The following is a 21,838-nucleotide window of genomic DNA, read 5'->3' as shown; positions in this document are numbered from 1 at the left end:
TCTCAGATACTGTTGTAATTGTATAACAAGATCAAGATATTTGTATATTATGTGCTAAAGGGTGCGTCTCCCTCACCTACTATATATATATATGTATGTATAGTAGCCTACTATTAGTAGGGTATATATATAATATATAAACTTACCACAATTTAAAAAAGTTAACATTATATATTTATATATATATATTTATGTTATTTTTTGTCAAACCAGGTGTTGGAGTTATATCCCTGTATTAGGAGGTGGTGGAACTGGTAGAAGGAATCATGTTATGCAGTGGCAACAACAGATAACAGATATATTGGATTGTTTGGATCATATTTGTTCATGTTTATTTGATGATCATCATAATGAAGGTAAATAATGACCAGAATTTTTTAATTTTATAAATTATTAGCAGGATTTTTTAGTTTCATAAATTATAGTACAGATTTTTTTGTTTTTATAAATTAAAAGCAATTTTTTTAGTTTTATAAATTATAAGCAAGATTTTTTTAATAAATTCATTGGGAGGCAGTGATAGTCACAGTAGTTAGATCGGTTGGGAAGAACAAGTGCATATGCTTTAGCCTTGAGGATACCAGCCAAGGCATGTTGCTGCCACCATTGTGGGTGTTGTATCTTTGAAAAAATTGTAATGGTGTTTATGGTAATCACTTCGATCGTACCAAAAAGTGAAACACTTTCAAAAAAGAGGTGTATGACTATACGCCTGAACCCTTTGATAAAGTATTACCATTGAGTTGAGCATTCATTCATTGGTTTAATCAAACTTATTTTAACAGAAATACTGGACCCATCTTTACTTATGTTATCAATTCAATTCCCACCTTTATCTAAAGAAGAACCTCTTCTAAGTAACCAGCTAATACAAAGGTACTTTAGCAGCAGTATGCTTATTGAAAGTGCACTGCTTATTTTTTTTCCATAGGGCACTAGATGTTGGTATATTATTATCTAACTTATGTTGTATTATTCTAGGGTAATGGGTCAACTCTGCCTTAAATATTTTGGTTTAGATGTGACATGTAGTATATAGAAACTGTTTTTTTCCTACTTCGTGTAACCCATTGCGAAACTAATGTTTTTGGTGCCCACTAGGTTTATTTAAAATTTTGTAAACGAATTACCGCATTACAGTCTTTAAAATAAAAAAAAATCTTAAAAAAATTAAATTTATAAAACCTGTTTTAGATTTATAGTTTGACAGCAACAGTTATGACAAAGTTTCTGTTTTAATTTTTTTTTTTAGGTTATTTACATTTTGTGAATGTTTGTCTTCTCTCCTTGAAGTAAATCTTCCCGCTCAAGTTGAAATTCCATTCGAACGAATATTTTATTTTCTCCTTTCATGTTTCAACGTTAATCCTAAACAACTGGTTTGTATTAATGATATATATATTTACATTGATATAATATCTATTATATATTTAAAACAATATTAATATATAATATAGTCGGGTGGGAGAAGGTGAAACACCTTTAGAATATAATATCCAAATATCTCGATTGCGTTTTAAATAATTAACACTGGTCTATAGAAGCTGTGAGGATATGGATTTATAATTTTTTAAATGATCTTTGTTTACTATCAAATGAGCTGACAAAATAGAATGTAAGGTGTCCCATCCCCTTTTTTTTCCCCAAAATTTTACCGAGTATCACAAATTATTTAAGTATATATAACTTATATTTATTTACCTAATAACTTTTGTTCCAGGGATTTACGAGTGAAAAAATATTAAGAAGTTCATATTTATGCGACATTCACATGAGTTGTTTAAACGTGTTCGATGTTCTCACCAGACAGTAAGTTAAATATGGTTCCATTTAGTTTTGTGTCAACAATCCTTATCCCAATACCTTAGATTAGTTAATTTTTAACTTTTTGGTTTTAATTTTTCATCATCGAATTTGTGGCTTTGAGGTATTGAAGCAGTGAAACAATGTTTAAAATATAAATAATAGATCTACCTAAAAACTTTAACATATTCATTCGTCCTTCGTTTAACTTTGGAAAACTGGGTAAATCACATAAATCCTAATACAAAATTTATTAAAAAATAAAAACAAATATATCATGCTTATGCATATAGGCGGATAGGCCTATATAAAAGAATTGTGGTGCTGTAAAAATTCACAAAAAGTCCTATACGTACTCTACTCATATAATTCATTGGATTTCCACCTCCAATGGTAATCACTTATTATATCATATTGTTATAAATGTACTTTACAGATGTCGGCAACATATAAGTCGTCATTCTTCAGCGCTCAATCAAATATTTTTGAACTTGTTGACATTATGGCGTGACCGAACACCAATGGCTGGTCGAACAAATTTGTTTTCTGAGATCCGACTCCAAATATACAACTCTGTGTCCTGTTGGATTAAAGTAATTACGTATATAGTCGGGTGGGGGAAAATAGAACACCTGTAGCTTATTATATCCCGAAATCCTTGTTTTAAACAAAGACCGTGTTTTAAACAATTAAAAACAGTATATGGGAGTCATGCGGATACAGGTTTCTAATTCTTTGAATGTTCTTTGTTTACCATCGAATGGGATAAGTAAATAGAATAAAAAAAAGTTATATATATCTTTTCCCATCAAACTATATATTTCTTTTTATGTTTTTCTTGTTGATAATTTCTTTATATGACATCTCTGCCAGCATAAGTAAATAAAGGTTGTTTTGTACCATAATCTAGTATTCTGTTTTGTTACTTCTGCTACCAGGCTTAATGCAAATAATCTTATATCAGCTCATTAAGAATAAAGAACATATTGTATTTCCGCTGTTTAGTCTGCCAAAACACAGTTCGCTACTTAAAATATGTTTTTACAACTTTTTGGATAATCATTTTTTAATATTTACAACATTTCTTTATGTAGTGTTGTGGGTCTAAGAGTAACTTCTTATGTGGTGAATCCCATGTTGTGGAACCAATGTTGGAATTATTAATTAAAGACATTCTTCCTACACCAGATAATATTAAGGTAAGTTGTATTGTTGCGCCCTTATAAATATATATTATTTTAAACAGTTGTTTTTCTTGTTTTTGTTAATTTATTTCTGCATATCTTAATTTGCTTGACAAAAATTACTTCCTAACATGTATAGTAGGATGGGGGAAGATGGGACACCTTTAGCACATAATACCTAAATATCCTGATTGGGTTTTAAACAATTAACAACGATCTATGGTAGTCGTAAGGTTATGGTTTTCTAATTCTTTGTATTTTCTGCTACCAAATGGGAAGAAAAAATGGAATAAACAGATGTCCCATCTTTCCCCACCCTACTACATATTTATAATTTTTTTAAAGGGCGCGTAAAAAGTAATTAATTTTATTTTTAATTTAGTTGTCAGGTCAGGGAGAAAATTTATATGAAAAAAATCGTAACAAAAACAAATTGAACAATTTAACTGGTTTGTCTGGATCAAGAATTTTTGACAATTCTTCGAATTGGGAAGTTTGTACTAAAGCTTTAGAAGGTAAGATGACTAATATATTCACTCCAATAAATTTTGTGTATCTAATGATTTCTTGTGTAAAAAAATACATAACAGACTGGTGCTACGAAATATGTTACAGAAAAAGTCCAACAAATTGTATAATATAAAGATTTTTCGCAATTAACAGCAGTCTATGGAAGTTGTAAAGATACGGTTTTACAATTCTTAGAATGTTCTTTGTCTATTCCCAATAATCACAAATGGGACGGACAGGCAAATAGCGTGAAAAGGAGTCCCATCTTCCCCCACCCTGACCCTACTTGGCCTACTACATATGGAATTTATTTAATTGCCTAAAATGATGTTTTTATAGTTGGTCGATTATGCGTGTTGTATCTTGGCCCACAATTGTCAGTGAATGTTCATAAAATGTTGCAAGAAAGTGTAGTTGCTATATGTATGAAGCTAATTCAAAAAGACCCAAATCTACAACCATATAACAGGTACTTCAACTTTTTTGAATTACTCTTTGAATTCTTTACATGACACACGATTATGTTCTCTGTTTTTGGTCAGCTCTCGTTATGAATAAAATATTAGTAAAAGTTTTCTGTATAACTCATTTGACTTTTTTGTCTTAAATACATAGCTTTTTACATTTAAAAAAATTTACATTGGGTTATGCAATATCTGGCGCCGTAGCAAAGTGGTTGGAATGCCCACCTATAACCTAGAGGTTACGGCTTCAAGGCTTGTCTCTGCTACCACATAGGCGTATGTTTCCTTGGGCAAAACACTTAATCACAATTCCTCCAACCCAGTGGTCAGTAATGGGTTGTCCTAAAGTGTCAGCCATACAAAAAAAAACACAAAAAATATTCACCAAAAAGTTATATACGTGGTAACTTGAAATAAGGCACAAGGTGTATGAAACAGGACACCCGTCATATTAATTTTACAGCTATGAGTGTATCTGCATTTTAGCAATTTATGGCTCTGCTTGTATGTATAGACACTAACAGCAGAGTAAAATATGTTTTAGGTATAAAATAAAACTGGAGTTCTAAAACATATGACCATGACTATGAGTGTAACTTCATTTTAGCAAGTTTGTTTAAAATTAAAAAAATATGATCAACATTATGGTGCTTTAAAATATGACAATATGACAACACCCTATATGACAACACCATGTTACAACCTCCACTTACATAGTTGCGAATCCGTCCGCCTCCAACTGTACCATCTTCTTCTCTCGCTCACCATCTCATCTTCCCCATCATGGCCGTCTCCTCTTCAATATTCATCTCGGATATTTTCGCACGGGTCAAATCACGATCAATCCCCGGATGTTCGGTTTTTTTGTACGGAAGCTTGCATCACCCTCACCCACGTCACTCACCCCCGTTCCGCACCAATGCACAGGTGGATACTTTTTCCTGATTAATATTCAAAATAAGGGATAATTAGGTTTTCTTAAAACAATTTTTAAATGGTAAAAATAAGGGGTCAAGGGGAAAGTTTAGATTTTTAATTAACAATTAAGAACAAGTGGAACATTTTTTATTAACTAAAAACAAGGGAAAAACTTTTCTAGTTAATGTTTTAAAACAAGTGGAAAGATTATTTTTCGTAAATAATTATAATTATTAATTAAAAGAACACAGAATATATCTGTTTCTGTTAAAAGCACAATCATGTGTACGTGTCATTTTTCTTCATTACGTTCTTCGTAGGAGACTAAGAATCTTTTTTTTTTATTCAAAGGTACTCACAGAAAAATATTTATAAAAAAAAAGTCCTATATTTCTTACACACTTTTACACAGAACATCGTCAACTTTTGGCGAAGATTGCTTGAAAGTTTGGGAAGCTCAAGCTGTGAAAGTTCCGCAGTCAAACGTGGAAGAACCTGTTGATGATATTACTCCCATCAATTTACCTTTGCATTGTAATGATAACATTGATGGTGAAGCTGGCAAAGTCTGTGCGTCTAACACAGAGGCAGAAGTGCAGATTAATTCACAGAATATTGATTCAGATGCAGAAAACAACATAACTTGTAAGTTAAATTAATCTCTAAATTTTCCTGTATTATTTTATCACAATATATTAGTTCCAAAAAAATGAAAAAAATGTTACAAAATTTTGAACATTAAAAAAATTTGGAATTTTGTTGAAATTAGTATAACGTTTTACTTGGTGGAAAACATCTAGACTTATTAAGCGCAATTGCTTTTAAAAGTTTAGCCAATTATTTAGGTACGCTTACAATATACCCAAAATGTTGTCTCTGTTTTATATTTGCACTATTTTACTTCACCACATCATTTAAAACATGGCTTTTTAAATTCTGATGAGAAAAAAATATTTTGTTGTTTTTCACTGATTAAACAAACTTTAATAGGTGAAACACCAGAGAAACTTACACCAGAAATTCCGATACAAAATAATGATAATAGGAATAATAAACATGAAGAACTAAAACAACAACAGCAAGAACAAGAAGATATTGTGATGTCAGATCCATCTTTAATATCAACAAATTCTTGTGAGTAGTTTTCGATCTTTTACATTGTTTCAATATATAAAGACATAAATACCAACACATCTCCACGTATTTATTTAAATCTGTTTTACGAGTTTCTTTTACAGATTTTTAAAACTATGTAGTTTATAATACTATGTTTTTGATGCAAATGCCCTTAAAATTGCTGTATGTTGTATATCTCCATACGAATCCACAGTAGTCTTTTTTTCTGTAATGGGTGTCGATTTTTACCAAAAACAGTTAAAAAGTAAAAATTAATGTAATATTTTTTATATAAAAATGAATTATAATGAAAATACATTAATATAAAAAAATAAAATGTTTTAGTAATATATTAAAACTATGACGATAATGTTTCCAGCTAAGCAAGAAGAAACCAATGAAGAAGTTTTGAATACTTCGAGTAGGAAACGTAAAATAAGTGACATCACCACAGAAAATGATGAAATAATGGATGATTCAAGCATTGTAGCAACTACAGTCGACAGTGGTGATAAGGTAAATGTTTTAAAAGTTTGAGAATAGAGATCAAGTTTGTATAAAATCAGGAGTAATTTCACTATGGTTTAAGAAATCGCAGATACAGCTGGATCATGCTTTAGTAAAATACAAAATAATAATTATGGTGTAATATAGTAAGGTGGGGGAAGATGGGACACCTTTACCACATAATATCCAAACATCCTGACCGTGTTTTTAACAATTAACAATCTATGGGAGTCGTGAGGATTGGTTTTATAATTCTTTGATATTCTTTTTATACTACTGAATGGGACGAGAAAATCAAGTTAAAAGGTGTCCCATCTTCCCCCACTATAAAACGTGGTATAATATATTACTATATATCTGTGACTAGGAGTAGAAAAGATACAGTAGTGTTAATGCGTTATAAAAAGTCAAAATACAGTCGCAGTTTTTATCTGTAAGGAAAATTAGTGTGAAAAGTTTGTTAAGATTTACTATTACAACAGTAATATCAATTTTTTACATTGTAAGATTTGTATGGCATGGAATAACTCTTGTTTATATAAAACTCGGACTTGATAATTTGGTATTTAAGGTTAATTACCTGGCAGTAGTTTATTAAAAAAATTCTCAGCCATAATAAAAAGTTTCAGTATGTATGTGTTGTAAATAATTTAAAGTAAAAAATTTAAAAGTAAAAAACAATTAAAAAATTTATATATTTAAGAAGTTCAAGTGTGCTGTTGAATTAAAAAGTTTTTGGTTGTTATAAGAGATTAATATAACAGGTTGACGCTGGCTTGGAAAGAATGTTGCTCGACTTTGTTGGCGTGCCAGCCAACTAATGAAATATGATGCCACAGTTTTACATAAAAGCGATCGTGTGTCATTGATTGAGGTAATAAAATCTACCAGTCGTACTTTGTCATTATCAGAGTGGAGTTTATCAGCGTAAGGAAAACAAACAATTTTTGTAATGTCACAGCGTCAATAAGGCCAGTTTATCTAAAAATCAGGAGCAAAGCGAATGTAAAATATAACTGGAAAAAGTCTATTTGTGGTTATTGTAGCGGCTACAATACAATGTAGTCGTTATGGGAACCTGTCGTTTGATGCAAATTGGTAATTATCGGTTTATCTTTAAGTAAACCATAGTTTAATAAAGAAGAAGTAATATGCCGTATTCTATAAATATTGTGCCTCATTTTTAAACTTTAGGTTATAGGTAAACCAATACACCGCTATCCTTATGGCGTTTTAATTCGGGACCCGCTTCGACACCATGATTTAGGCATTATAGGGCGTTCACTTCGTAAAAAGGGTATCGTCTCTTTTGCTTTTGTAATGGGCGTATGCGTCTTTGGGCAAATACTGTGGTTGCTCCAACCCAGTGGTCACTAACGGTTTGTCCAAATTGTCACTCATAAAAAAGATAGACCCCCACAAACTTACATGCGTGGTAACTCGTAAGCGGCTACGCGATTGAACGACTGTTGTTGTCCTGTCACGCGAGGACAAATAAGTGTCATTTATTCACTAAACTGTATTGGTAAAAATGATTAGTAAACATAGCGTATGAAACGCTAACGCGCAAATAAACAACAGTATAAGCAGAGTTATAAGCAAATGTAAGTACAGAGTACTTAAGCTACCCAGGAAGTAAGTATATAACGCTGCCCGATTCATATGAACGCAACGCATCGAATTATAATTAATCTTGTTGGTTTAGTAGGGTGGGGGAAGATGGGACACATTTTACACATATTATCTAACTACACTGATCGTGTTTTAAACAATTAATAACGGGATACGCAAGTCGTGAGGAAACAAAAAATCCATAAATAAAAAAAATTCTAAAATTTTTCGAGTGTGTTTTGTTTACTACCAAACGGGACGAGAAAATCGAATAAAAAGGTTTCCCATCTTACCCCACCCTACTCTCTATGACTAATCTAATATTCGCGTGGTAGTAATATGCACTTTCGTAAATCGCAGGTTTATGTGTCAAAAATCCATATAAATAAATGTTGTTTATTTGTCTGCACATGACGGGGTAACTACGACATGCTGTGTTATAATACGTCCGTCCTATTCCATAAACCTTGTGCTCGCTCACGAGTTACCATGTACATGTAACTTTGTAAATAATTGTTTTAACTGTATTGTAAACAATTTTACCAACTCGTGCGTTTAACTTTGACCGTTAAGTGTCTGGCCCAAGGACACACGACAGAAACGGCATCGTACAGTTATAAGTGATACCACTGTGACGCTGCTTTGGAAATTTTCAAAACCAAAAGCGCACATGACTATTGTTTTACAACAGAACAAAGGCGGTATTTTCAACGGACGTCACACGCCAAGGATTCCCGAATTCATTAAAGTTTCAACCCGGGGGTTTTTCCTTAAAGTCTACGGGACTTTCCACACGTCATACGAAACTATTTGGTCTATTTTTAGCAACGGTTTTAAGCTGTTGAGGCACTGTCTAGAATGGTTTGAGCCAGCTCCATTGTTTGTATAGGGACAGGGTCATACTAAGGTTGAATAATCTGGGTTGTTGGGCTGTTGCCTATAAACAGGCGTTAAGTGACCGGCCTCCGCACCTGGCGCTTTTGCGGTTTAACCAGCGTATTTTAGGTTATTAGAAATCTTCTGATTATAAACAGTGTATTTCAGAATTATTTAACATTTACAGTATACCATGTACTCTATTTCCCGTTACCAACAAACCGAAAGTAACCATGTTTGAACAAAGAGCGACAGAACCTATAAATCCCTGAAACGCAAACAAAGCAATGTTGGCGTTTTGGGAATCCGAACATTAATTGCGACCAGCGGGTACATCTTACATGTATGAGTTAATCATTACTGTACGATAAACCCGATTTCAAACTGCATATTTGAGACATTGAGTATCATTTGTGTTAGGTACAAGGTATAGCCATGAATGCTTTTTACTATTTGAAGTGTACGTTTAGATTTAAATATATATTATGTTATTATTTGTAAATATATTGTGTTTTTTTTTATATAAATAAATACTTCCAAAACATTGCAGCCATTCATATATAGTGAAACTGCAAGTTAGCTAGCTTAATGAATTAACAGTTTGATGTCATTTCCTTGTTACTATGACTCACCTCACAGTTTAAATATTTCTTTAGTAACTTGCGCTCCAGACTGTTCATAGTATATTGCATAACCTGTCTAATTTATGCAAGGTGTATAAACAATGTTTTGTTATCTCATACTAGTTTACTTAAAAGTAGGCCTTATATTATTTAAGTCAGCAGTTACTGTAAGTTAAAGAATGTTACTTTGTTTTTGTTGTTACTGTTAAACATTATAATAATTTAAATATTAAAATTAACCAAGTTTTGATTTGTATTTATATTATGTCAGTTTTTCAGATTGTAAACCAGCTTACTTCTTAATACTTTGCATTATAATAAAAGTTTCAAAAGAACCTGTGCACTTGCTGCATTTATATTGCTCCAAAAAACAGGTATGTATGTATTTTCAATTTGTTCTCAACCGTTGGTGCCAAGGTAGATTGGGAACTAAAATTAACATTAAAAAATACACACATAAGTTTAGGGTTGTGTATAGATTTTTTGCTCGAAGTTAACTGTTCTAGTTCAATTGATTACTTTGAGCTGCCTGCTATGGGCCTATGACTTTGAATTGGCATAGAAACTTATTTTCAATAGAGACCGACGTATTCACTTTTTATGGTGATGCACATTGTTATTTTACTTTTTACCGATATTTAAAACAAATGAAAAAATCTGTATTAAGTGAATTTAGTATTTGTATTCAAGCAATTAGAAATTGCAATAGAGAAAACAATTTTTCCGCATATACTCTAGTAGGTAACATCATATGTGTTAACTATTAATATATCAATCAGGTCTATATTTGAATGTTAAAAATTAAATGAATTATTGTAAATTTTTTACCCTCATGTGGCGGAGAAATAACAGTCGTTATAATATTTTATTTCATACACCTTATGCCCGCTTACGAGTTACCAAATTAATTCCGACTTTTGTTTATATATCAAGAATAATGTACCCTGGTCAGCAGCCAAACAGGGGTTACATGGATCGACCCCCACCTTCCATTCCAGTTCAAAGAAACCATCCTCGTAATGCAGCAAGATACCCACCTCCTATGGATAGTTTTGATGATGACAGTTTTGATTCTGACTCCGATGATGTAAGTTAATGTTGCGTTATGGATTAAATAAAGTTTAATATTTAAAAGTGGCACAGCGAGTGGATATTGTCCATTGGCCTAAGTACCAGGTTTCATGCCATACCTTGCTGTATGACCTTCTTTTTAAATGAGTAAAAAATAACATTACTATGGGCTGATAACTTTTTTTTTTTACATCCCAGGTTTCATGGCATACCTTGCCGTATTACCTTACTTTTAAATGAGTAAAAAATTACATTTTTATGGGCTGATAACGTTTTTTTAGTTGACCAACTTAGTTTCTATTCATTACTTATTACAGAAAATAGTCGCTTATAATCTACCGACTTAAAATTTAAGTCGGGCGACTAAAAAAAGCAAAATCAAATTTAGGGGGCGACTAGTTTAGTTGGTAGCCGAGAATGTCATTCATGATCATAAAATCAATGCCCTTGACTCCACACCAATAGTAATATAACTTTGTAATTTGTTTGGTGGACTAATACAGAGGTCTATCAAGGAATTCACGAAAAGGATGGGTCAAACTTTTTAAAGATGCAATCATAAATAATGTAAATTTTGGCACTTTATAGACAAGCTACACCGCCACTGTCTGTATAAATCATATGCACAAGCAAAAAAGATCTTTCTGTTGGTATCCCCATTTTGAAACTAACCCAAAGAATTCTCATGTTGTCCTGACTTCCACTGCTTCCCTTATAAACCTCGCACAATTTAGTTTATTGGCATGGTTTAATTCGTTAACTATTATTTAAGTTTTGTTGTGCCTGGTTAAAGTTTAAATTCTTTCACACTTTTTACTTGTACCACACAGCGAACTGTCATAGGGCTGAACATTTGTGCATAAAACTAAAAAGGTTTTACTATTGAAGACAGGATAATATTTACAATGTGCAACAATCTTTGTTGGATCAGCATACAAACTGTTAATCGATATCAGTTTGATTAAATAAACAAGCAATTATCTAAATAAGCAAACACAGTTCCCTGGCTATGTATAATAAGATGTTAAAAACCCAAATTGCTTTGCCAAAGGTCGATATAATATCCATAATTGTTGGTGGAGTAAATCATAACCATATTGAGGTATAGCTTATTAATGCTTATCGTTCATGCATCACTTTCAGTGACAATCCCTATTATGACGCAAATAAATGTCATGAGTAGTATTGCGTCATAGATGGACATGTTATATAACATTGGCCAATGTATCATAGACATACAAGGGGGGAAAAGATTTATTTATAATTTGGATTTAAAAAGTTCTTTGTCCTAAAATATACAAAAAACAGATGTACAATCAGCATGGTTGTTTTCTTACTTACTTTTAAGAAAAAAGTGGTCGAAATATCTACGATAATCACTTAATACACCCTGCTTACATATCTACTATTTGTTCCCATTTAATTGCACACATTTATTATGAAATGTATATATTTCTTACAGATAACTACAATATTCTGCCTTGTGGACAGAGACCCACTGTGGTTATGTATTAAATTAAAGAAATTTCTTGCTCAATTTATACAATTAAGTCAAGTTAAAAGTGGCAGTTAAGAAAAAACATGAATACATGCATGCATGTTGGAAGGTTAATAATGTGAAATCATTTATTTAAATAGTACAGTATATATATATATATAGGGGGGGGGTTGCAGTGTTGCACTAGTTGACTATAAACAAGCCAGTCAATTGTTGCTGATGCACTGATGATGCTAGTATAGCATAAGTGTTCAAAAGGCGTGTCGCTGCTATCATTGTGGGCGTGTGTGTCCTTGACTCATTGGGTAAGACACTTAGCAGCAATTGATCTATCCCAGTCGGCACTAATAGGTTGTCTAAACTATAAGAAAAAAAAGTGAAAACATCCCTAAAAAATAATCACAAAAACAAAGTAACATACATGGTAACTGGTAAGCTGGCTAACATCTGTCTTTTTTCGGCCACGCGAGTATAAAGCAAGTTACACTCAAATATCGGCATACATCGCAATTATAAAAGTGATTTCATTTTGACAACTTTAAAATCCCTGGTAAATTCTGTACCCTTCGGTCTGCACCATATTAATAAATGTCATTGAGTTAAGCTATGAAAACTGATTCATTTCACCAGACGTTATTATAAGTACATAACCCCAAATAATCTATTGGTTATTTATAAGACTTGATGACTCATGCAGACTGCATGTCCTTTTTGAAACTATGTCTGTGAGTCAAACAGTGTTTAAAATTAAATTATCGGTTTAAAAAATTGCATTTCTTCATTAAAATTAAACCTATAAATATGATAAAAAATTGCATATTTTGTAAAGGAAATCTTAAAAAGAAACAAATAAATAAAAAATTACAAAGTTTTATGTTTATATTTATTATTTTTTTTCATTCTACTTGGCATGAAGCAAATATGCATATAAATATTTTGCAAAAAAATTATAGCAGCCCCCATATTTATCCTTGTGTGGTAGCAGAGACCACGTTCATTGTCACCTTTGTACCTAATTATCACCAATTCACATGTCACTTGTTTGATTAGTGCCTTATTATCAAATAATTGTTTACCCGATTCGCTGCCTGATTGCCTGTTATCTAATTTTGCGTAAAATATGATAATTTTAAACAAAAAGGGTGGTTTCAGTTTTTTCTGTATTTTTTTAGTTATGTCAACAAACAGAATATGCAATGCAAACAAAATTTAAATCTATATGCTATTTAAAATAGGGGAGGTGTATTATGCTTTATCACATTATTGATTTTTATATATCATTAGTGGTCAAGAACTTTAAATATTTTTGCATATTTGTTTTTATAACCATAATTTTATAAGTTTTTCCTGTTATAAAGACCTGACTTTTGAACAAAACACTTATGTTTCTTTTAATAATTACATGGTAATATGAAGTATTGTGGTGTAAGATGGATACAGTAAGACCCTAATATCCCATTTCCATATCTTGTTTTAACAACTAACAATGGAGAGTCTTAAGTATACGGTTTCATAATTCGGTAAATATTATTTATTTACGACCAAATACGACATAAAAAGAATGCAAACTTAGCTCTTCTTCCTCTAAACTGCTAAATTTAATTTAGAATTTACACTAGGGTGGTTGACTTGTTGTATTCCTAAATTCCTGCATAGCAAACTGAGACAATTAGGCAGTGCTTTTTAAACCCCTTGGTGCAATCCAAAAGTAGGGTCTCTATTTAATTTGTGTGGGATAGTATTGTTTTTATATACTCCATTGACTTCCATTTCAAATGTTTTGGTTACTTTTTCCTGTGAAAGTTGGTAAAAATTCCATAAAAAGTTGTGTAAAATGTAAGAAATTAAATTGGAGAAAATTCACTATTAATTTTGTTTATTAATATTTGAGTTATAAAAAATACAAAATAAACATTGTATGAAGCTAATGATCATTTTACGCGAAAATCTTTAAATTTAAATAAACCGAAACGAAAGTGATTACTGTACACAGGAATTTTAAAATGTTTGTTGATACTGAACATCTGTGTGACCTGACATTAGCCAGACTTTTTAATTATTTGTATTCATTTACCATTGGTAAGGATATATTCAAAATTTGTATGCAGTACAACATAGGTAAACATTTCTCATTTTTTAGGGCTTTGCGGGACATCATCAGACTCTTCCGCCACGTAAGTTGTGTTTTATCGTCTTTTTTTAATCTGTTTCTAAAGCAAAGTCTTTTGGATTAATGATTAACAACTAGGGCTTGGGAAAATGTGAAACTTGTTTCATTTTCTTTCTTAAATATTGAAGTTGGTTGGAGTGACAACTTCATAATGAAGCAGCTTGTAGAGAGTTTCAGCAAACTTACTAAGAATGTAGGCAAAGAATATAGTTACAGTTTCTCAGCAGATAATTTATAAAGAAGGATAGCATGTATAAATGTAATTAATGTTTTTAGATTTGTATGGAAAATGAGTCGTACCGATGTACATGTGTTGTATCTCTTTTTGTTATAACTTATTTAAAAAAAAAAAACTTTCACTATAGTGTTTATATAGGTAGCGGTTATGTATTAATAAAATAATAGAACAGATTGTATTTTCTTCCTGTCTCGAAACTGAATTATCTTGCGTAAGCTTTCACTTCCTTGTTCCTGCACCATATGTGTCGTGTTTAATCTCATTGTTTACCGCCAGCGCTGTAGCACGGATCTAGCTGCTGTATAACCAGAATACCTCATAGCCGTTAAGAGCTGGAACAATACAGAATCGTCATTTGTCATATTGAGGATTAGTGTGGGTTTGATTAGGCTTGAAATGTGGGAGTTGCGATGCTATAATTTATTCGGCGTGATGCTATGTTAGCAAGGAATATCAAGTTAGGCAGAATTAATTTAAATATGTGATGGCAAGTTAATATTTATGTTTATTCACTTCTCTCAGTCACTTAATGGTCAGTTATGGATGATAATATATATTTGAGAATGAATCAGTTTGAAAACAACTCTCAAAGACGATACAGTGACTCAAATTGGCCTCAGCCACAGCAATATCAACAACCACCACCAGTCAGTCGAACGAAACAAAATTATACGAAATGTGTTCCACGTTCTGAGAGAGGTTATAGAATGTGTACAATATAACTTTTTTTAGGTTTAATTGTTTTTTTTATTATTGGAATTATGTATTCAGTTATATAATTATTTTGAACCAGGCCCTTCGCCAAGTGGTAATTGGAGACGGCCTAGTCAACCAATTACTTCACAAAGGCAAGGAGGGTATCAACCCCAGGTGCCCATACCCCCAAGGAATGGTAGGTCTAAGTTTTTTTTTGTGTGTTCAGTAATCTGATTTTCGTACTGTATTCGAAGACATAAATAACAAATTATGTATGTTATATTTTTCATACAAAGATTTTTATTTTGTTTATTTTTTAAATTTATGTATTTTTATTTTTTGTTAACAGATCATGAAGATGAGTACATGCCAATTGATCCAGTTAGTAAGTATTTAATATCTTTCCAAATATGACCTTTAAATGTGTAATTGCAAATCTTGAATATGTATGGACGAAACTTAAAATTTGAATAAAATTAGCATATATTCCTGTGAGACAATATACATCATATTTTTATGTTTAGCCAGCCAAGAAAGAGGAAATGGACTTATGTTCCCTCCACACCAACCCCCAAGAACCCCAGTATCAGTATGTCACTCTTATATATTACATGTGCTTAAACTAAAATATGTATGTATGACAGAATTATCCACAACACACCCCTCAAGATTTCCACAACCCGCCCCAAAATTCCTTCCCTGGACAAAGGCGCCCACCCACTCTACCCCCACAAAGTCCTCGGCGACTTTTTCAAGGTGGGTTTGATCGCCCCCAAGGTGGGTTTGATCGTCCCCAAGCTGGGTTTGATCGTCCCCAAGCCGGGTTTGAGCGCCCCCAAGGTGGGTTTGATCGTCCCCCAATACCAACTCCTGATCCTTTCAACCAATCTCCCCAAGACACATATGAACCACCTACAAGGTACAGATTATGGTATAAATTTAATTTTTTTGGTTTAAAATCCATTTTTGTTGTTTTGCAGGCAACCACCACCTATTCCAAGTAAGTGACTAAAGGCATGACCTCCTAATTTTATGCTTAATATACTAATTTCACCACTCCGGTATATGACATCATTTATTTTGAGTCATCTGTGACGTCAATTTGTATCGACTATTGTGTTGCCTACAAGGAAATAAGTTTCTATCAATATGATTGGAGGAGTAAAAAAAACACTGGACATTATGCCATAATAACAAAAGCAGCACTTACCTGTACACTAAACAGTAAATTAATACATTTTCCGTTTCAGCTTCAACCAACAGGTCACCGAAATCCAGCTTTGTTACCAATGGTTAGTCTCCGTTTTTACTTGGATTTCAACTGATAAACATTTATTTAACATATTAACCAGGTAACCGGTCACCTGGTTTCTCACCTAATTCAAGTTTAAAAGATGATTTAAAAGAAGCAATTTCCCGCAATAACAGCGCTACAAGCAGAAGTCATACTCCATTTCGTGATGGCAGCAGAGGTTTTGCTTTAATTCTTTTTAAACTACATCCACACACTGTACCTTTGTATTAATGCTTGTTCCTTTATCAGATAGTACAAGTTCAGGAGAACACAGTGACCCTCAACCACTTCCACCACCTGCTGAAATACCCAAGATGCGCAACAATAAATTCATGATGTTCCAACAACCACCAATCAATAAGTCAGTAGTATGTAACGCTATAAAAGCAGTAGTAACCATTTATATACTGATGTTACGACAGCGTATTTAGGCTGCCTTTATCAGTGTTAACCACACATTGGAATGTCAGTTTATAAAACCAGAACAAAAGTTTTAGACTTGTAGATATCTCTATTATAAAACTATTTAATTGAGTTTTAACATGTATTATTATAACTGCAGGGACACTATCAAGTCAAAAGTAATACCTCCATTCCGAACAGGTACCTTTAATGCTTACTAAATCTTACAGCATGATTGTTTACTTTCCTATTAAATTTCTTTCTTCATTTACTTATCAAAATGTACATGATTTCTTTATGTTTTACTAAACCCCATTGATCTGCATGAAAAGCAGAAACCTCTCCAGTATCTGGTGGTGTTGTATCAACGTCCAATTTAAGACCGTCAGAAATGGGTCAGTCAAGTTTAAGGCCGTCAACAATGTCTCAGTCCAATATAAAGCCGCCAACAACACCTAAGCCGGAACAGCCAAATCGACCACCCAAACCATCCAGTGGTTTTAATCGAACATCAAATCAATTTCCACCTGTCTTGCCAAAGATGAATGGTAATCCCATGATCAAATCAGTGATTATTTGTTGTATTTCTTCTTTATTTATTGTGAAAATTACACCGTGAATAATACTCTGCATGTTTGATTACCAGCTGATTTCTTGTTGTATTATTACTTCATTTTTGTGTAAAATTCTTATACTGCATCGTTTTACATTCGTTTTCCATACAGAGCCAAAGCCTACTGAAAAGTCTAATAATATAAAAGACCAGCCGTGGTTTCGAGATGTAGACCGTGCAAGTGCCACTGTCTCTGTTGAAAGAGATGGACGGGTAATTATAGGCGGTGTAAATACGTGCACTTTTGATCTAACATGTATCATACATTACAGGAAGGTTGTTTTATTGTGCGGCCTGGAAGAGACTGTAGAAAAACTCCATACTCGTTAACGGTGTACTCCAATCATAAAACATACAACTTACAAATAGCTTTGCGGTCCGAATCTACTTACGCTATCGGAACCGAAAAGGTAAAAGGCGCGTGATTCGTTTATTTCAAATTTTTACCAAATTCAATCCATGCAGCCAAATGAACAAACTTTTAACAACGTTGTCGAACTGATTTCCTTCTTCATGAAATCGTCGCTGAAATTGGCCGAGGGCGAAGGAAACGTTACACTGCGCGGGCCACCTTGATACTTTAACATTATGTGCTATTTGAACTATATTATATATAAAGTTTCCGACTGCACATTTTTCTGCGTTTCTCGGTTTCGTACTGCAAGTGCTGTTAGAATATAACGTCACACGAAACCACCCGATGTACGTAACACACGTTCGTCTTGTGTACTATTCTTATGAAATTCTGCACTTAGTAAGTGTCTTGTGTTGTGCACTTTCTCTACTGTTCAATCAAGTCGCTGTAGACAGTTATTGTAAATACATGATTCTCGTCAATCGTTCAATTCATACACTCGTTTTAATATTGTAGAAAGGTCTGACGTATGGTAGAGTGGGGGAAGGTGGGACACCTAATCATTCTATTTTCTCGTTGCATTTGGCAGTAAACAAAAAGTTCAAAGAAATAGAAAACCGTATCCTTGCAGCTTCCATAGACCGTTAATAATTGTTTAAACACGATCAGGATGCTTTGATATTATGTGCTAAAGGTGTCCCATCTCCCCCCACCATACTATACCCTTTTCGAATGGTATCTATTACGCGCGTAAGTACTCGTATATTTACTCGCAAGGACAAAGTTAGCAAAGATAAGCGAGCCTGTTGTAGGAGGTTGGTTGTTACTCGCATTATGTGAGTAAACAAGTACAAGGGGGAGACAGATTCCCTTTTAATAGCATAATCATTTTTTAGTATTATTTTTTTAGTTTTTAGTTGGTAATAGTACAATAAAGTATCAGAAATTTTAATATAAACATGATTTAAAAATATTGCGCTAAAATGAGATCAATTTTGATACGCGAACTACCATGCAAAAAAGGGATATATATATATACAGAAGCTGCCCTTTATAACAATTTTGATACGCAAATTACCATGCAAAAAAGGCTATATACACAAGGCGCGTTATAGAGGGCGCCATAGCTATACAATGTAAGGCCGCAACCCGGGCAATTAAATGATGCTGACACAAGCTACAATACTGTTTTTTTTTTAAAAACGAATATAAAAGAGCGAACCGGATCTTTTGATATTAACCTTTTATACATGTGTTGTGTAGGCCTATTGTTTAATAAACTGATGTGAAAAAAATAATAATCTGTTTTATTACTGCGTTAGGCCTACTATATGAAAATTCTCTTGCAAAATATTCCCCTTTCTTCTTCGTATACGAAGAGAGAATTTTTTATGTAAGTTTAATCTACTGACTCATTTAAGTGGTCCGTGTTTCGACAATCCCCCCGGTTGCCCAATTCTCTCCTACTGTGGTTTTCTGTTGCGCAAAAACAAAAATTTTAGCGGTCGTTTGACACATTTTACTGATGTCGCCAACATAAACCTATACACTCAATAATCTATATGATTTATACCATGTTAATTCTACTCACCTTCTTTATGGGAAAATCCTGAAAATGTACCTTTGTTTTTTTCAGGTTTTTAGGTGCTCATTTATTCGAGCTCCGCTATCTTGTAATAAATTGTCAGTTGGTCAATTTATTACGTCCAAAATAAAGTTTCGATGCTTTGAAATAAATTTAAACTCTATCTTTATTGGATAAAGCATAATCCTACAGCTCAAAATCTATTAAACAGCGAAATCAAGCGATTTTTAACCACTAACCTGCATACACAGCTGAGTGCAGTGAACCGAGTTACGAGCGTTTTTATGGTCAACACTGTGATTTTCAAGAATTTGTTCCTCTTTCTTTGTTTCTTAACTTATAAATTACGTATTTATGTTTTTATGTCCCACTTCTACATTAGGTGTTTGACGTTTATTGGCTCCAGGATTACCCCCTATATTTTTACAGATTTTCATGTGCTAAGTTGTGTGTCATAAATGTAAACAATACCTGTAGTTTAATGTGAATATTTGAGTAACAGACTGAAAACTTGTTGTTTGTTAATTGATCGTATCGAAAGTTTGTTCAAGTGAAAGTAAGAATGGATAAGAATGAAATATTAGCTAATTTCCAGGTAGAGTAACTAAACTAACACGGAGGCTACTTGGTTTAAAGTTCATATACCTCTTGTTTTTGAGTTACCATGACACCATGTATGTCACTCTGTGAGTTGGTAGGATTTCTAATATCTTTCGCATTTAGGCTTGTACTGGGAATGAAGACATTGGAGAAAGTATGGCAATACTTGAGCAATGTGATTGGAATTTACAAACGGCTGTCAATGCTGCAATAGGAACACAAGAACCAATGCAGGGTGTACAAGGGTTTGTCACATTTATTGTTACTATATTTTGGGGGTGGTAAGTGTTAGAGATTGGTAGTTAAGGGTTATTGGTTGGGGTTATGGGGTTAGAAGGAGATGATTCTTTGTTGTTTTTAGTAGATAATAGTATATTGAGCAAATTAATTCTGATAAATTATTTGTTAGGTTAGGTTTATGTTTATCATAAGATTCATAAGTCATAACATATTTAATCCTACATTAATTTCAGGTTTAAAATATATATATTTTGAATTGTAATTTTTTTATGTAACTTAATGCAATTAAGTCAGTTATGTGTGGGCTCTGTGTGTAATATTCTTTTTATAGCCTATAGGCCTATAAATCTGAAATAAAGAGCAAGTTTTTTTAAACCGGTTTTAAAATATATTTCTAGTGCACAATCAAGCAATGGACACCAGACACTTGAAACAATGTTAACTTTCTCTTGTAAGCTTGGTGGTGTAGTTAAAGATGTTGCACTTCTCGATTCTAATACTGTTGGTAAGGTTCTCCAATTTTAAATGATTTTCACGTACTGTAGGTTGGGGTAAAATGGTACATGTTTTGTTATCTTTTATTGTCCCATTTATTGGTAACCAAAAATGTTTATACTTTTGTAAAAATACACTTTTTAATTATTAAGAACACTATTAGAAATTTTTGGATATTTTGTACATTACAGTAGGCCCACTATACCTCTTATATATTGCATAACGCATAGCCTATATATATATGTATTAAATTTTTCAACATTTTTTCAGGTGATTTGAAACAGATTGCCTCAATTGAACTTGGAATAACAGCAGCAGAGACACAGTTTGAGGAATGGCCAGTACAATCAGCAATTCCACATCCTTCAGATGATACAGTGTTATCGGCATTACATCTCCCCCATTTAAACCGCATGAACATTAAAATGCATCCACATTTAAATAATGTGTCTATTGGAGTAGAAGCTGATGATTTGAATCCTCTACCATTATCATGCTCTGCTTTTCCTCAGTAAGTGAATATTGTTAATGTGTGCAATTATAGACGCCACACTTATTTTGAATTTTCCTGAAACTGCACTAATCTGTAAACATCGGCATCAATTTTATTTTAAAAAATGCGCGTCTAACTACCCTTGCCTCTCCTGCATTTTAAAAAGTTTGATAGTTATTTGTAATAAAGTATAAAATATTGGTATTCTAAAAATTCAGCAATTTAGCTGCAAAATGTACCTATTTAAAAAAGCCATTAACTCCTTAGGGACGAGTAGTGCAAATATGCATTTTGAAACAGGTGTTCACATAAAAGTTCATAATTTTGTTTATAGTAGGTAAAATTTCTTACAGTTGGTTTTATTTGAAAGAGGAAGGAATTATCCACCAATATAACGTTTGAAAAAGGCATCATAGCATTTAAAAGTTTTTACCAAACTTGATTTGAAAACCGTAATGTATTTTTTAAGAAGATGG

General features: G+C 32.7%; 3 protein-coding genes across 6 annotated transcripts; all 3 read left to right on the top strand.

Moving 5' to 3' along the window:
• Window positions 1-213: 213 nt before the first annotated feature.
• On the top strand, window positions 214-7,398 carry LOC100180113 (proline-, glutamic acid- and leucine-rich protein 1; the record flags this gene model as incomplete). The annotated part of the gene is given in 13 exon segments (XM_009861048.2): window positions 214-356; window positions 786-876; window positions 1,253-1,379; window positions 1,721-1,809; window positions 2,240-2,396; window positions 2,898-3,002; window positions 3,370-3,502; window positions 3,837-3,966; window positions 4,679-4,888; window positions 5,292-5,524; window positions 5,870-6,013; window positions 6,375-6,511; window positions 7,267-7,398. Coding segments are annotated over 13 exon segments (1,756 nt in total), but the record flags the coding sequence as incomplete, so codon positions are not given.
• A 2,462-nt stretch (window positions 7,399-9,860) lies between these two features.
• On the top strand, window positions 9,861-18,443 carry LOC100186446 (basic salivary proline-rich protein 4). Of its 4 annotated transcripts, none has more exons than XM_018812790.2 (16): window positions 9,861-9,986; window positions 10,546-10,699; window positions 14,322-14,355; window positions 15,383-15,481; window positions 15,635-15,670; window positions 15,810-15,874; window positions 15,930-16,204; window positions 16,266-16,285; window positions 16,536-16,577; window positions 16,638-16,757; window positions 16,829-16,940; window positions 17,142-17,182; window positions 17,317-17,529; window positions 17,707-17,807; window positions 17,867-18,004; window positions 18,060-18,443. In XM_018812790.2, the coding sequence occupies exons 2-16, from the start codon at window positions 10,550-10,552 to the stop codon at window positions 18,168-18,170; spliced, it is 1,557 nt and encodes a 518-aa protein (XP_018668335.1). In that variant the 5' UTR covers window positions 9,861-9,986; window positions 10,546-10,549; the 3' UTR covers window positions 18,171-18,443. The 4 variants fall into 4 exon arrangements, with proteins under 4 accessions (XP_018668335.1, XP_009859349.1, XP_018668338.1 ...); XM_009861047.3 differs by having other exon boundaries at window positions 17,314-17,529; XM_018812793.2 differs by lacking the exon at window positions 17,317-17,529.
• Window positions 18,444-19,961: 1,518 nt separating this feature from the next.
• On the top strand, window positions 19,962-21,392 carry LOC100177760 (FAS-associated factor 1-like). Its single transcript, XM_002120616.5, has 4 exons — window positions 19,962-20,129; window positions 20,258-20,379; window positions 20,773-20,879; window positions 21,140-21,392. Exons 1-4 carry the CDS (start codon window positions 20,097-20,099, stop codon window positions 21,382-21,384), a joined length of 507 nt encoding a protein of 168 aa, XP_002120652.1. The 5' UTR covers window positions 19,962-20,096; the 3' UTR covers window positions 21,385-21,392.
• Window positions 21,393-21,838: the final 446 nt, after the last annotated feature.

The sequence above is a fragment of the Ciona intestinalis genome, chromosome 8, assembly GCF_000224145.3.
Source record: "Ciona intestinalis chromosome 8, KH, whole genome shotgun sequence".
Taxonomy (NCBI): domain Eukaryota; kingdom Metazoa; phylum Chordata; class Ascidiacea; order Phlebobranchia; family Cionidae; genus Ciona; species Ciona intestinalis.
This window is presented reverse-complemented; position numbering and strand designations above follow the sequence as displayed.

Excerpts from the sequence above, each read along its gene's own strand:
- LOC100186446 (XM_009861047.3), top strand. The coding sequence starts at position 10,550 with ATGTACCCTGGTCAGCAGCCAAACAGGGGTTACATGGATCGACCCCCA. Across the intron at positions 17,183-17,313 it reads AATACCTCCATTCCGAACAG|CAGAAACCTCTCCAGTATCT; the intron begins GTACCTTTAATG and ends CTGCATGAAAAG. Across the intron at positions 17,530-17,706 it reads TGTCTTGCCAAAGATGAATG|AGCCAAAGCCTACTGAAAAG; the intron begins GTAATCCCATGA and ends TTTTCCATACAG.
- LOC100177760 (XM_002120616.5), top strand. The coding sequence starts at position 20,097 with ATGGATAAGAATGAAATATTAGCTAATTTCCAG. Across the intron at positions 20,130-20,257 it reads AAATATTAGCTAATTTCCAG|GCTTGTACTGGGAATGAAGA; the intron begins GTAGAGTAACTA and ends TTTCGCATTTAG. Across the intron at positions 20,380-20,772 it reads CCAATGCAGGGTGTACAAGG|TGCACAATCAAGCAATGGAC; the intron begins GTTTGTCACATT and ends ATATATTTCTAG.